General features: G+C 44.9%; 2 protein-coding genes across 2 annotated transcripts in view; one reads left to right on the top strand and one right to left on the bottom strand.

The window, feature by feature from the left end:
• The window catches only part of T265_06714 (hypothetical protein), a gene marked incomplete at both ends in the record, with an annotated part of 75,747 nt that extends 61,440 nt beyond the window's left edge, over window positions 1-14,307 (top strand). Inside the window, 5 exons of the mRNA XM_009172048.1 lie at window positions 339-623; window positions 707-861; window positions 7,008-7,323; window positions 10,517-10,692; window positions 12,904-14,307. Coding sequence (XP_009170312.1) covers window positions 339-623; window positions 707-861; window positions 7,008-7,323; window positions 10,517-10,692; window positions 12,904-12,988 — 1,017 coding nt within the window. The remainder of the gene's footprint in view (window positions 1-338; window positions 624-706; window positions 862-7,007; window positions 7,324-10,516; window positions 10,693-12,903) is intronic.
• T265_14104 (hypothetical protein) overlaps window positions 13,710-14,430 on the bottom strand; it is a gene marked incomplete at both ends in the record, with an annotated part of 56,133 nt that continues 55,412 nt past the window's right edge. Inside the window, one exon of the mRNA XM_009172052.1 lies at window positions 13,710-14,321. Within this exon, the coding sequence (XP_009170316.1) occupies window positions 13,710-14,321 (612 nt within the window). The remainder of the gene's footprint in view (window positions 14,322-14,430) is intronic.

Raw genomic sequence — 14,430 nt, 5'->3', positions numbered from 1 at the left:
ATGGTCGTTGGCTTGTTCGCTTGGAAAGAAAATTTGGTTGCAAACGTTTCATCACCAATCGAGGTGACATCATCAGTGCGTGGTTGTGCGTAGCGGTGGGTTAGTGGTGTTATGCTGTGTGCGTAGCGGTGGGTTAGTGGTTGTTGTTATGCTGTCTGTTATACTGTCTGTCAGCTGATTGTTCTACTAGGTCTTGGGTTTGAGCCGGCTGCTTTATTGTGCTTGACACACCGTACTCACTGTTTGTGTCTTCATTCTTTCATCCTCCAGTTTTGAAACCCATGGGCAACTCCTGAATCACTCTGTTTTAAATTGGAATTTCCCTTTCCTTTCCATAGTTTAGCCGAGTTTTTGCAGTCGGCCAGCAGCCAGACCCCTTCCAGATAATTGAGGCAATCACAGATATGTCACCCCAGGTGCTGGAGGAATATCGTACCAGTGTCTTCCGTACTCGAAATGGGCGAACCTCAATGGGAAAGCTCAACATGATAGGCACAAACAACTTAGAGAACCAAACGGAAGATAATCCGAATAACTTTCAGGTCACAGGTGGCACCAGGAAGACGTTGACAAGCCATAATGCCACCAGTGCGTATGAGAATTTGCCCACAGATGACTGGAAGGTGAGAGCATATAAAACTATCTTGAAAAGGAAGGAAATGCCTTCATGCACATATCTATCCCTTGTTCCTTTTTTAAATTCCAGTCGGATTCTAGCAACTACTCAAACACGCGTCAAAGCGCCATGGAAATGTCTAAACTCTGCCGTCTACTTGTCGTTGATTTATCGGGCATAAAGGAGCCATTTGGGGGGAAGCCTTGTGAAAAGATATTTGATTCCGCTGGACAGCTTCAGTGCGAGTGAGTTTGAATACGGTTCTTTCATCGGTTTTAATTATTCACATGATGAGGTAATGTCATATGTAATGCTAGTTTGACTTATTCCTCGCCAGTATCATTACTCCATCGATGAACTGAAACACTTAGAGCCATTCAAAATCCCTCCTGATGCACTATTGTTCTGGAAACACATTTTGAGGCAGAGAGGTTTCTATCTGTAACTGATGTGGACGATGAACTGCATGAATTGAATATCCCTAAAGAGTAGTTTCAAATGGCTAAGATCTCGCTGATTGATTGTTTGTCTGCCTTAAAACTCGACCAACTGGTTTCTTTCTCACTTGAATGGCTAAGATCTCGCTGATTGATTGTTTGTCTGCCTTAAAACTCGACCAACCTGGTTACTTTCTCACTTGACTTCACGCCCCTTAGCAACACATCCGTTGATTATTTAGCAGGCGTTTCCAAACGTTTTTCTACTCGTTTACCGGTCATTAAATGGGGCATTTATATTTCTGAAAATAGGAGATATAGAGGAACTACATTTTCAATGACGAGAGTTTTTGTTGTTGCACGCATTTGATTATATACATGAGTACCTGACCCAAAGCCGTCACCCTCTCGTGGTGGTCGGGCTTGAGTACTGCAATGATTCTGCGGGTTATACTGGCTGGAAATCAGTTTCTAAAGGTTCAACCATGCCAGGAAGGCCACCGAGGAGCAGCTCGACGAAGAACAGCGAGTCCCGTCTCATTGCCTCCCAATCCATCGCAGAATGCAGTGCAATGAACCCATCTGCCAAACCCTTGGCCACTGTTCCATGCCTCAACTGTTGCCCAGAAAAATGAACCAAAATAGTTACCTGCTAACCTCAAAAGATCTGATCCACGTTGCAGCCTTTAATATCCGTACTCCATGTCAAATTGGGCAACAGGCATACCTTGCTGAAACCCTACTTTATCCCTCTATCGATGTATGTTGTGTCTCCGAAACACGCATAAAAGACCCCAATTAGGTCTTGCTCCGCAAGCTGCTTAGGACGAGCCCATGTTCCACCTTTCACTCTTCGGGCATCCGGTAATCTTAACGCAATGACCCATTGTATCTACGGTGTGGAGGTTGCTGAATGCGCCTTACTGGACTGGATCCCAGTAAACGGTCGCCTTTGCGCTGTGCGGTGGTTTGGCTCAATTAAGATTAACCCACGTCGATGCGGTAAACGGTGTTTGTTTGTCGTATCGGTATATGCCCCAATAGATAGCAGTTCTAAGACTGAGAAGGACGAGTTTTATCACGATCTGTCACGACTACTTCGGTCGGCAAGAAGTACTGGTATAGTAATCCTGGCCGGTGATGTGAATGCCCAAGTTGGACGACCAAGTCCGGAAGAAACACAGTTAGGTGGTTGATTTGGAGTCGATACTGAGCGTACGGACGAAGAAGAAGGGCCTCTATAGTTGTGTGCAGATCATCGGCTGTTTCTAGCCAGTATGAACTTCCAACACAAACGCACACACCAAGTTACTTGGAGGCCACTTGCCACAAGACAATCTTGGACTCAATTGGACCATTTGGCTATCAGTTACCAACGGACAGCCTCAGTTAAGGATTGTCGTTCCTTTTGGAGTACGCAACTGGACTCTGGTCACGCCATCCTGCGGACCCGTTTAGCACTTCGCTTTCCTCCAGCACTACGCGTGCCGGAAGAGAGCAGCTCCGTTCATCAACTTCGGCAAGTTTCAGTAGCTGAAGGGTATCGAGCTGATGTGGCTAAAAGCTACTGGAAACGCACAGTCATGTGGACAACGAAAACTGCTTGGATGATGAATGGAGGCGAGTTAAAGAAGTAATGCTGTCAGCCGTCAGAACTGTTTGTCCAGCCCATCTGACCAGACTGAATGAACACTAGATATCTTCGAAATCAGCAGATCTTATTGCTGCCAGAAAGGCCATACCATCAACTAGCGACTGTGATGGCGCACGCAGATCCCTCACACACTGGGTAATCAAGAGCTTGAAAAATGACAGAGAACGCTGGTGGATTTCGAAGGCCCAGGAGATAGAGGTTGTTGCTGCAGGCAACAGCTGCACCCTGTTTCAACTGATCCTATTAACGAGTCAAAAGAAGGCAGGTGTCAGTGAGACACCATGCGAAACAAACGGAACAGCGATTCACTCCCTCAGTCGCCATCTTGAGCGGTGGTCTGAGCACTTCCAAGAATAGTTCACGTGATCTCCTTCAACACAGCCGCTGGAAGAACCAAGCGGGCCCGAATGGAACGTTGGCACCAACCTACCATCAGCAACCGAAATCCAGCGTGAGATTTCAATCCTGAAGCGCGACAAGACACCTGACCTGGATGGTCTACACCCTGCGCTCCTCAAAGTAGGTGGTGAGGTCCTGGTGAACGGTCTGACAACCATACTTCGAAACATTTGGAACGAAAGCAGAATACCAGCCGAATGGATCTTCTCGACCGTCATCCCAGGTTTCACAAAGGGAGCAAGAACGTATCAGCCTGGTATCCGTCGCATCTAAGCTGCTATCTGGTATTATTTTGCATGGATTGATGGATTATCGGGTTTGACAGGTTCGTGAGAACCAAGCTGGGTTTCGCCCTGGTCGACGATACATCGACCATATGTTGAACAGCGCCACTCCTTCAGAGGTCCCACGTTGGTCGTTTTTCTGGATTTGAAACCTGCTTTTGATTCCGTCGGTCGTCAGCAACTTTGGAGGTGCCTTGCGATCGAAGATATCCCTTCCAAATTTCTCCCCATTATGAGGGCATTGTATGCGAACTCCTACGGGCGCATGCGAGTTTACGGTAAGCTAACCACCTCCAGTGGTGTAAGACAAGGCTTCTTTCCCTTTTCCTCTCCAACTTTGTTATTGATATGCTGCTTGAAATTTCTCCGCCTTCCTCTTAAACCTCGGGAGTCGAAATGCTCCCGAGACTTTCCCTCATAGACACTGAGTATGCAGACGATATTGCTCTCCTTGGTTCAGATCCTTCCCCAATGCAAACCACTTTGGCTAATTTAAGTAATTCTGCCGCACGGTTTGGCATGCGCTTCACACCTTCAAAGTGTAAAGTGCTGCTACAATACTGGGTGGGGTCAAACCCACACCTTATGCTTGCAGGTGAGCCAATCGACCTGGTAGATAAATTGGTTTACCTGGGCATCTGTATAGGTTCCGGTGGACCGGCTGGAGATGAGATCATTTTCCCGAATAGGAAAGGCCAGGGTAGAGAGTACAGGAGGTTAGAGAGTACAAATTTGATTTTTACGTGTGTTTCCTCGGTTCATTCCATTTTTATCGGTCTGCTAGAAAACTTGGAACTACTGTAAACGCTGCTGAGACTGGCATCTCTCAGGGTTTGTCTGGCACACTGAGATATGCCGATGTATCTCTGCGCCAGATAAATGATACCATTAGTTCAAGGCGTGTGTGGAAACATCTAAACACAGCGTGGTGTAAAGTGGGGTGAATAAAACTGTAAAATTGACAGAAAACATCTCACTGATGACTGGTATTGTCGAAACAGTTGGGGAAATCAAGCGGTTGGATCCTATGGTGCGCGATTGAGATGTCATGACTCGCGAACAGACGGCTAACCATATTGCTGACGCCAAAACGGCCAGGTGGCTTTGTAGGATCTTCAGCCGCCCTGGAAACTGGATAACTCCCGTTACGATTGTCAGTCACGGATTTCCCTAACCATTTATCGCCCACGCCTCCTCTAAATGTTGTTTCAGTTGGTGAGTTTGTTCACCCTGTGCTTGTGTTCCGCCATAGAAATTCGCGCATTCGTCACCAGTCTGTTATCCATAAAACGAGGTGTCATACGGCAAATCCACTGTATGTGTACCAAGTGAGAGTCGGTTGTGCGAATTTTTTTCATACTGACTATACGGTTGTCTGGGAATAAAGAAGGCCATGTGGCGAATGCCAGTATTTCCAGATGGTGTGACGCAAAGGTGTAAATCAGTGTTCTGATCATTGCATTTCAGCTTTCATCAGTTTGTGGTGGTTATAGTTGTCAGCTTTTGTGCCAATAAACGACAGGATTAAGCGAATTAGTCATACGTCTGTGTGACAGCATCGTCGAATAAGTTCACTGAAGCTGACACATTGGCTACAGGCGTGCCCCTGTACAAGTATACAGAGTCCGACGCGGATGGGGTACAACATATGTGACACCGCCATTCAGCTTGCCGCAAAGGCCGCCCAGTATGCTAGCATGTGTTTATGTGCATTACTGACCTACTTACCCATGCGTATTCGTGCACCTCTGCTGAGCCTGCTCTGTCGTGAATTCTACGTAATCGTATCGCCAATCAGAATCACGAGACTGACCTCGGAAGGAACTACAGCAATTCGAGCTGACATTCCGCCTAATGCTGTTCACTGCGCGGACCTTGACACTGCTGTTCTGGTCGGTGACAGACTCATACGATTTCACGATCATGGACAAACGAGGTTTTTGTTGTGTAGTTTTGCTTACCTCTGTGCAACTAGTACCGTTGACTTTCGGGCCCAATTCATCCTTTTGAAAATCGGGTCTTCAAACCTATGCTTGATTCAAAGTTCCGTATCGGGAACTTTAACAAGGAGATCTGGTATTACTGATTATAGTAAAGAGCAAAACGCTCACACCTATTTATCCTGGGCTGGTTGGCTCCACTTCACTTTGATTGACCTTGTTCGAATTACGCGAAAACTAACTGAATGCATTGACTGACACTGAAAGCTGCCGCAATGTGATAGTTCGGTTTCGTCGGTCTGACTGCATTTTCTTCGGACTCGTTGCTTTCTCCGGATTGTTAATCGTCAGGTGCAGGCTAGGCGAATACTATTTCAAAGGTTGTAACAATCCATAACTATCACGGATGCTGGTACCAGTGCACTGGTGTAACTGTAATGCTACTGATGGGGAGGCACGCGAGTAGTATGTGTCGTTTGTGGACTTTCGCTTTGCGTCTCTTGAAAATGGGAGATATGTTGCGGAATCTGTGGAGTCGCTTTGCAACATTTGCTTGGATTCGAGCGTTGAGTAATTGGGGTCAATGAATATCCAAGAAAGTTCAAGAGACGCGTTCGGGTCAATGAATATCCAAGAAAGTTCAAGAAGACGCGTTCAGGAGAAGATGGGTGTCCAGTTTTTGCAAATAAGACGCAAATGAGGGTTTTGCTTCCCTGTCCAATGGTCAGTAACCGGTCAGTTGGCATTTTCTGATAAATAACCCCGCAGCAAAGGCCTTGTTCCTTTCACTGGTAGTACGCGAATAAGCACTATAGCTGCGCATATCAAGATCACTGCTCGATAGGTCTGACTGTTGTCACCTGATTGGGGAGTAGTACTGACTGCTGGTTCAACATAATTTTTGCAGATGAGAAGAGGTCACTAAAGAGGAAAAATCTGCAGCAGCTGTTGTTTTATTTAGCAGTGGAATTCTGAGGATATGACATCTGCTGGAGTTGCTAAGGCACCCACTTCAGCTTCGGAGCTCATTGATACTCACTGTCTATCGTTGCTAGGTTCAGTAAGTTCGTTTAGTGGTCGCTATCCGAGGCGTATCCATTGCAGGTACCAGCGAACGATAAGGTTATGTATAGTTGAGCCATTTTGGACATTCGCAGAGATTCCGGATGGTTAAAGTATTATAGTAAGCATCGTCTGCACAAGCTGCTTCCTGCTGTGGTGTTCTGCCTTGAAAGATCTCCTTTTTAAGGGGCAAATAACATCGTTTCTCGTGTAAGAATCGCTCTCGAAATGCACCTGATCTCTTGGGGTACTGGAAATAGAGATCCCAGTAAATTACTGACGGATGGGTATACTGGACCAAAGAAATAGCTAGAAGAACGAGGCAGGGGGACTCATCTTGCAACTGCTCATTACAGGAAAAATATGGCTACATACAGTTGACTGAGGTCAAGAGTTCATGAGAGGGTTTTGATCACTAGGGTCACCACAAAACTCCTATGAACAAGTTGGCTCTCCCAACCGAGTGTTTTAAGGGACCTCGATGGAGACGTTTGCATATTGTGCGTAAATGAATACTAAAATGAATATGAAGAAAATGTAATAAACTATTTAAAAGATTCCAGTCCTTTTGTTCCAGTTCTATATGATTTTTTCTCATTATCTAATCCTTTTCAGTCTTTTCTGGTGTTCCATCTTTCGTGGTAACTACGCCGAACAGTTAGCTGCTTGCTCCGCACTCCGGCGGACGATCCAGCCTGCACATATATCAGTTCGATCCAACAGACGTATCCGTCAAGTTCAGTGGCTTCGAATACCGGTGGTTGATTCGAAAGCATCCACAAACAATTCGTCTTCCAGAACGGTGAAGAAGGATTCGAGCGGGGCCAACTTATTGGCTGCGTTGTTGCATATCCTACTCCCTGCAGCTTACGAATACGCACCAGATGTGATATGCCTGCGATTAGAAAAAGAGTGGATCGAAACTAACAATGTATGCCATTACGGTACAGTAGACTGTTTGATGTAGAAAATAAATCCAACCTTTCAGGGCTTGGTGATGGTCAGAAGTGTGAAGGTTCCGACGTTACTGGCAAAAGCCGAGTATATTTATATTTAATTTTGATTAACTTCTTTCGAGCCTCCCGACTATGTCAGCCGAACTGACAGCTTCAGGTAGATACAAAGCTCTATTGTAAACTCCACATAACAGAAGAAAAGGAAGAACTAGCGGTGGGGATAATGCAACCGTCGAACGGATAGACCCCACCGTTAAGGTGCAGCGTTAGTTCGCGAAGGATACACCTTATGCACATGGGAATTCGATGCAATGGTCACAGCAAGATGGACTATTTTTCCACTGTACTTCTAAAATAACTAAAGCGGTGACTTCGAGTGATTCCCTGGAGCGCTAATCAGACTGAACGAAAGAACCGCCTGCCTGTTCTGGTAAGAGTTACGCGTTGGGCACCCCTAATTGGTGGCTATCGCGATACTTAACGAGTCAAGTAGATTGCAAAGACAGCCTACCCACCAAAAATTACTTTAGAACCATTTCGTCCATCGGTAGATAGGTATCTGAAATGGGATAGGGAGCGATAGTAGGGGGTCATGTACACATCGAAGGAATACCAATCACCATAACGTGACTCTAAGACAAGGAGTCATCAGAACTTGAGTCGGCACTTTATGCCCATCCTTTCGCCGAGACCATCTATGGCTTGGCTGAAATTTCGTCTGAGGCCCTTTTTGAAGTAGACGTCTTTCTTTTCGGCCTGTATTGGCTGACAGAAATTTTACTGTGAACAAAGTGGCTACCCGGAATTAATTCTGCTATATTAAGTACAGAGGGGACCTCGTATAACCAAATCAACTTAACAATCTTGGTTATCAAACTTATTAAATATAGCACTAGAGCTACCTAACACCTTCAGTTCACTAAAATCCTGTCACTCCAACTGTGCTTGGACCAGATCTGAACTGGTTGTCACCCCTCAAATTTTGTTCAATACTTTACCAACGATAGGTGGCAAGCCGCGGCAAGTTTGTAGTGACTGTCAGCGCGAGATCCCACTATGTGCCATGCTATCCACTTGGTAAGGCTGGGTCACAGGTAATTTCCTCCGTAATTCTGACAAGCGAATTTAGTTATCGTCCTCATGGCTGCTCTAGTGTTATCGAGACGATGTAATTTACCATCGAGGATGTAAAACCTTCGTTAGCCATTTTCGGAAAAATGTTTTACAACTGCTAGATGAACGTTGTGTATGCCGACCATGTTTTTCTCGTTCTGTCGAAGCTACTGATGAGTAAGCAGACTATGATTTGACATTCCAGAGCGTGCCTTCCTGATGCGTTTCGGTGGCCGTCGTGGCTATCAGGCCCGAAAGATTGTAGTGGCCACACAACCATGACATGACATAGCTACCAATACTTCCTGGCAACTTTTATCGGCTTGAATGAGTTTTCCCAATGCTTCCCTTTTATCATTCAGACAACGGACAACCCAAAGACTGATGTGGAAGTTAGGTCACCTTCAGTTCCCAGCGTTCTTAGGCCGAAATAAACCGGTTGAGGAGTCCTCAAAAGCCAGATGGGAAGCTGGTGATGGAAAAGAAACCGTATGTGACAATGACACACGGTTCACAAAGCGCTGATAGGACAACTGTTTTCTTTGAAGTTCTTGAGAACCTATTACCGTATTGTTCTTTATTCAAACTCTGATTTATAGTGATCGGTTTGCCTGAAGAGTGTCAAATGCTTGTAGAGCTACCTTAGATGGATGGCCTTATCAGGCACCTACTCGGCTAATACTGCGCTATTTTTATTGATAACCAAAGTTCATTCAATCAGGCAATCGATGCGTTGGATGGTGCCCGGCTCTGTGCTATCGACCGCATCCAAGTAGAGACTTGGCTTGATAACGGCGCTCGCCTCATCCGTGCATTGGATATCGGATAAACCATGAATGGTGTAGTGAAATGTGGTATGATGAGAAGATCGGTGAAGCTTCGGCCAGAATATTTTCAGATGATAACCTTCAAGGATTCTGGAATGTGTGAACCTAATTTTGCTCCGTGGGCGCACATTGACGACGCTGTCCGTAGTGTTCTGACTGATCAAGCTCCGGTAAACATCGAGGGGTGGGAGGAAACTTAAGGGAAGGACTTCCCATGAGGCGAAGGGTAAAATTTTACTCTGGGTCTTCTGACGCATGAAAACTAAATTGAGTTCCCGGATTGCATGTTGGCTTGTTGTGCGCATGGCACTTGCTATAGGCTGCATCACACCTCAGTCAGAAAGAGTTATGTTTCTTGGATTGGTGGTGGTCGTGCTGAAGATAAATACATCACTTGGAGCGTCGAATGGGACGTTGTGATCTTCACTGACGACAACTTCCATTCAGGATGGCTCTGATGGCCAGATATAACACTGACATGACTCCTGGTGGGGAACTCGGGTCCCCAGACATTGCGCTTGCAATGCGGTGTCTGTGACGGTCTGAGTTGCGGTTCTTTGCCGATGAAAAGCTTCGGTGGGCAAATCAAGACTGAAGGCGGAGATCTATTTCCGATATTAAGATTAACTGACTTCCTTTCTTTCTCGATTCTGAGAAACTAGCTACGATCCACGATTTCTAAATACAGCCACAACCAAATTCACTAGGTTGTGGTCATTTTTCCAGAAAGTAAAAACCTGGGTTGACGCGACTGGAACCGCCTAGGGGCCTACTGGTTAAGCCAGTTTGTGCGGCTTTAGAACTATAAAATCTAACGTCTCGTTCATCCAAACTGGTTGTCACCAAAATGTGACAAGGCGCACCATGAACTTTATTCACATCCAACGAAATTTTTCGGATCTCTCGAATGAGTGCGTGTCTCTCTTATTCGTTTGGGATATTTCTAACAGCATGCACGTCCTATACGCAAAAACTGTCAAGTAGACTCGCTTGAGTGACAGGTAGAACAATAGATCTAACTATTATTGTACGGAAATTCCTTAGACCTGAGCATTAGGATATCCGAGGGATTGATGAGATACCGATGTCTATATAAGAATTCGGCGCATTACATTTGTAACTGCTTCTCCTTAGACTCTTCTAAGTTGATTGTTTGTTCTGTCCTTAGGTGATGACTGTCATACCATCCTAGTTTCCTTTTCATCTCTGGTTCTCACCAAACTTGTAGGACAATACGGATAACACACTCGGTCATTTTCTGCATCTTCTGAACGGCATAGGTTCTCCTGTTGTTGTATGCTATTGTCGCGATCATCCACCGTCGAGTGCTTTGCTTCACGGTGTCCTCGGACGTCCTCTTCACCTAAACATTAAGACAAATGATTCGATGATCCCTACAAGCTCGTAAGTGCTGTTTTTTTTTAACAAACTTACTAAAATTTGTATTTGATGTTGTGTTAAATCTTCATGGACTGACTTTGGAAAATGCACATATACCCTCATATAGCAGTAATCCCGAATAGTTTTCTCTATCGAACTGATAAACTGTGTCGCTCGTGTAACACATGAACGAACTACCGAACGCTTCGCTTTGCCTGCTCCTCCCTCACTGGCCCCACCTCTATTCTCCAATTGTGGCGGTTACGCTATCGTCTGTGCTTATTTACAACAAGGGCTATGTCCATTAGGATGTTTCGCATTGAACAAGTTGGTAATTTCCTCAAGGTGTCTGACTGATGTTGTATTTCCTACCCATATGTACCCCAACGATTCCCGCAACCTGACTTACAGAACACCTGTTTTCTCACCGCCAAAAGTGACATCAACAGACTAGTGTCTCGGTGAACATTCCTCGTGTGGTATATGCAACTCTTTTACGTCGTTGGTGTTCCAGCACTAGTGCAGGACAGGTCCCTTGGCCGCAATAACACATCAGTCTCAGCGTTTGTGTACGTGGCCGCTTGACACTCATTCAAGATAAGAAATCAAAACACTTTCAAGGAGGCACTCGTCCTCGCATAAAGAACGACGGCTGTTGCTGTCGAAATCGAGGGTTAGACGCCGGGGTTTGTCCGTCGAGGTCAAGTGGATTTCTGTCGAGAAACGTTGAAGTGGACAAAATGTGCGCGCTTACTTCACTTACCCGCCCATCACAGTGTTCTGCGTGTGATTACAGATTCGTGCAAGTCCGGTGCGGCTTGTTTAGATTTGGTTTAGACATCCGTCGATCGTTTGCCATTTCCGCAATGGGATGCACAACTGGTGGCTTTTTCTGGTTAGCGATGTGATATTTTGGGTAGATACCCACAGGTAGTTTGGCGTGAGAGAGAGAACTCGGCAGACATGACCTTAAGTTTTAGCAACACCTGTTTTTTCACAAAACCTGCAGCATTACTTTGACCTGACGCTACGCCCACTTTATTCACTGCATCCACAAAGTGCGCGATCCCATTCATGTTTCTGTCGTTCTGTATTTGTGTACTTGTCTTTTCACCTTACCATCTTATTGAAACTTACTGAACGTGTACGAATTATAGACACAGAATTGGTGAACGAACTGAGTGCTAAGTTGGAACCCCGCATCGGTGCAGCTCTACACCTCGGAGTTCTGTCGTCTAATTCAGTATGACAGAAACCTGTTCGCCCTAAAAACCGAATCTGCTGTCAAGTAGGGTGACGGTAACTTCAATCTAGTCCCTACTATGTGTAATAAAATACTGAATGGTATACGTATTCTTCTGCAGTGGTTAACAGTAGTAATTTATTCTGTACGATCTCGATAAAGGACTAGATCAGATACTGCGAGAAAGTACCCAAATTGAAGAATGTAGGGTGATGAGCAATTTGTTCAACTAAATATCATGTTTATTAGTAAGGGAACAGTCATCCATACAGCTGAGAAATTACTGTAAGACTCCTCTTCATGGAAGGTCTGCAACCGTGTTTCTCGGTTTCTCGTCACTTGCGACTTTAGGTACCTAACATACACAGGAAAGCTACTGTCATGGAGAAATCAGCTATCTTTTTGCAACTTAGAAACCTCCCTTGATGGGACTACTGCATGTAAGATGCAGTTAACTGGCCAAAACCTCTCATTGATGCCGGTAGTCGCATTTAACCTATAGAGTGGGAGAGATGGTGATAAATAATCTGCGATGTATTTTAGCTAGGAGTACAACCCAGACTACGAATAAATCCTAAGTGTAATCTGGCACAATTACTTTAGTTATAAAACCGGTTCACTGCGCTGAGTTTCCGAATTTGGAATTACATTTTGTTGATAGTGAATTATTCTTACTGAGGGTCGCATAACCCCATACATATGTATAAATGCTCATCAAGTTCTAGGATTGGTTTACTGTTTGCTGTGATTACTTATCCGGGTAAACTAGTGTGCTACATCAGATTACCGCAATCGTTTTCCATGCTAAATTCCTGTGAAACATTTGATGATGGACAACAAATTCCCTTCAGAAACCCCTTCTACTCTCGGTTCGTATTTGCTAGTAACAAGCCTCACGGTTACCAGTTGCACAGCTTGTTGACTGTGCAGTCAACTGTGTTGACTGTTAGTTAAGGCTTTAACCATACTCGCTTCTGCTCATTTTTCAATAGAATGCAATCACTTATTCATCACATACTGCAAGCGAATGGATCACGCTGGAAGAATCTCAAATTTCCAGGTAGGTTGCCGCATTGATCCGGTCTGGTTGAACTAACACATATCAGGTTCTCCTGTCACTTGGCAAGGATAGCGAGCTTGGGAAGAACGTCGCAGTTCAGATTGTATCAAACAGCAAGAAGAAACACTTGGTACATATTGTATCTGCAGTGGGGCACGTATATTCATGCACGAATGATTTCGGCATTGTATGTATATCAGTAGAATATAGGTGATATGCTCTAGCCACACTTTGTCTTGTTGCTTTTTGATAAATGAAACACCCTTTTTGAGGAGAAATGAGTGAAATTAGAACGACAACTAAAAACAAAAAGACCAACGTAACGCATGCGAACCAGATTAAAAGTTATTTAAAAAGGCGCGAGATAAAACAGTGGACCGGAAAGGTCAATCTCTTGTGTATGCAGCTGCAACACATATATTGGTACGTATTTGAGGCCAATCAACTTAGATTCCTCTGCTAGCAAGAAGGCGAAATCCCGGAGAGCCGGTCCACGCTTTGATTGGCCCTTGATAGCAGATCAACTCTAGTGACGATGATGATGATTTGGGGAGAACTGGGGTTGGGGGATATAAGGGTGTAATGCATCATGGACAATAAGGACTGTTGAAAGGGCTAGAGGACATGAGGTTGGGAATTCGCATTGTTTTCGTTATCAGGCGTATAATTCGCACACAAACTGTGTATCGTTTAATCGCTGTACAAAATGAACATCTGTACAATGGCTGACGTTGAATGTTAAGGGGCTCTTTGAGGAGGTAGCATGTTTCCCGGAGGGATTTTATTTGACGGGAAGACTGTATTTCCTTTTGTATGCTGCGGTTTGGGTATGTATGCTGGAGTTAACTGTCTAGGTTTAGGTGGCTGGGTATGTGGAATCGCGGGTAAAGGTCGGCTTAACTGGACAGGATCAGGGCATGATAGCCTGAGTGAACCACCTTGGACCGGCATATTCGGAATAGTACTGTTTATGTAGGGCACCATGTTCATAGCGTTCGTACTTCGAATAGTAGTTGTGGGACGGACGGTTGGGGGTACTGGCTTGTTACGGATGTTGATCATACTTTCTTTACACTTGGTGGAAACTAGACAAGTATCGGGGGGCATAGAAATGGGTGCGCACGATGAAACTGGTTTTGAAAGGACTGTTCGTTTTTCACTTGTGCTGTTGGAGATCGAACCGATCTGATCCTCTAGCTTCCGGATGCGAGTCAAGTACTTGTGCTTCGCTTTGTCGAACGCTCCAATCAAAGCCGTGTTGGCCCGTTTCAAATCGTCCACCAATTCTTCACTCTGCAGTTGTTGAAGTTCGGTGCTGTGTCTCAGGGCCTCTAAAGCCTGAAGTAGGTTCTAAGGAGATAAAAAACGAGCATGTTGAATTATAACACTGTGAATATATATATATATATATATATACATATATATATATATACCAGCTGAAACAGCTGATGAACGACCA

The sequence above is a fragment of the Opisthorchis viverrini genome (genome assembly GCF_000715545.1).
Source record: "Opisthorchis viverrini unplaced genomic scaffold opera_v5_143, whole genome shotgun sequence".
In the NCBI taxonomy this organism is placed as follows: Eukaryota; Metazoa; Platyhelminthes; class Trematoda; order Opisthorchiida; family Opisthorchiidae; genus Opisthorchis; species Opisthorchis viverrini.
The sequence above is the reverse complement of the archived record's forward strand: the minus strand, read 5'-3'. Positions and strand labels throughout refer to the sequence as shown.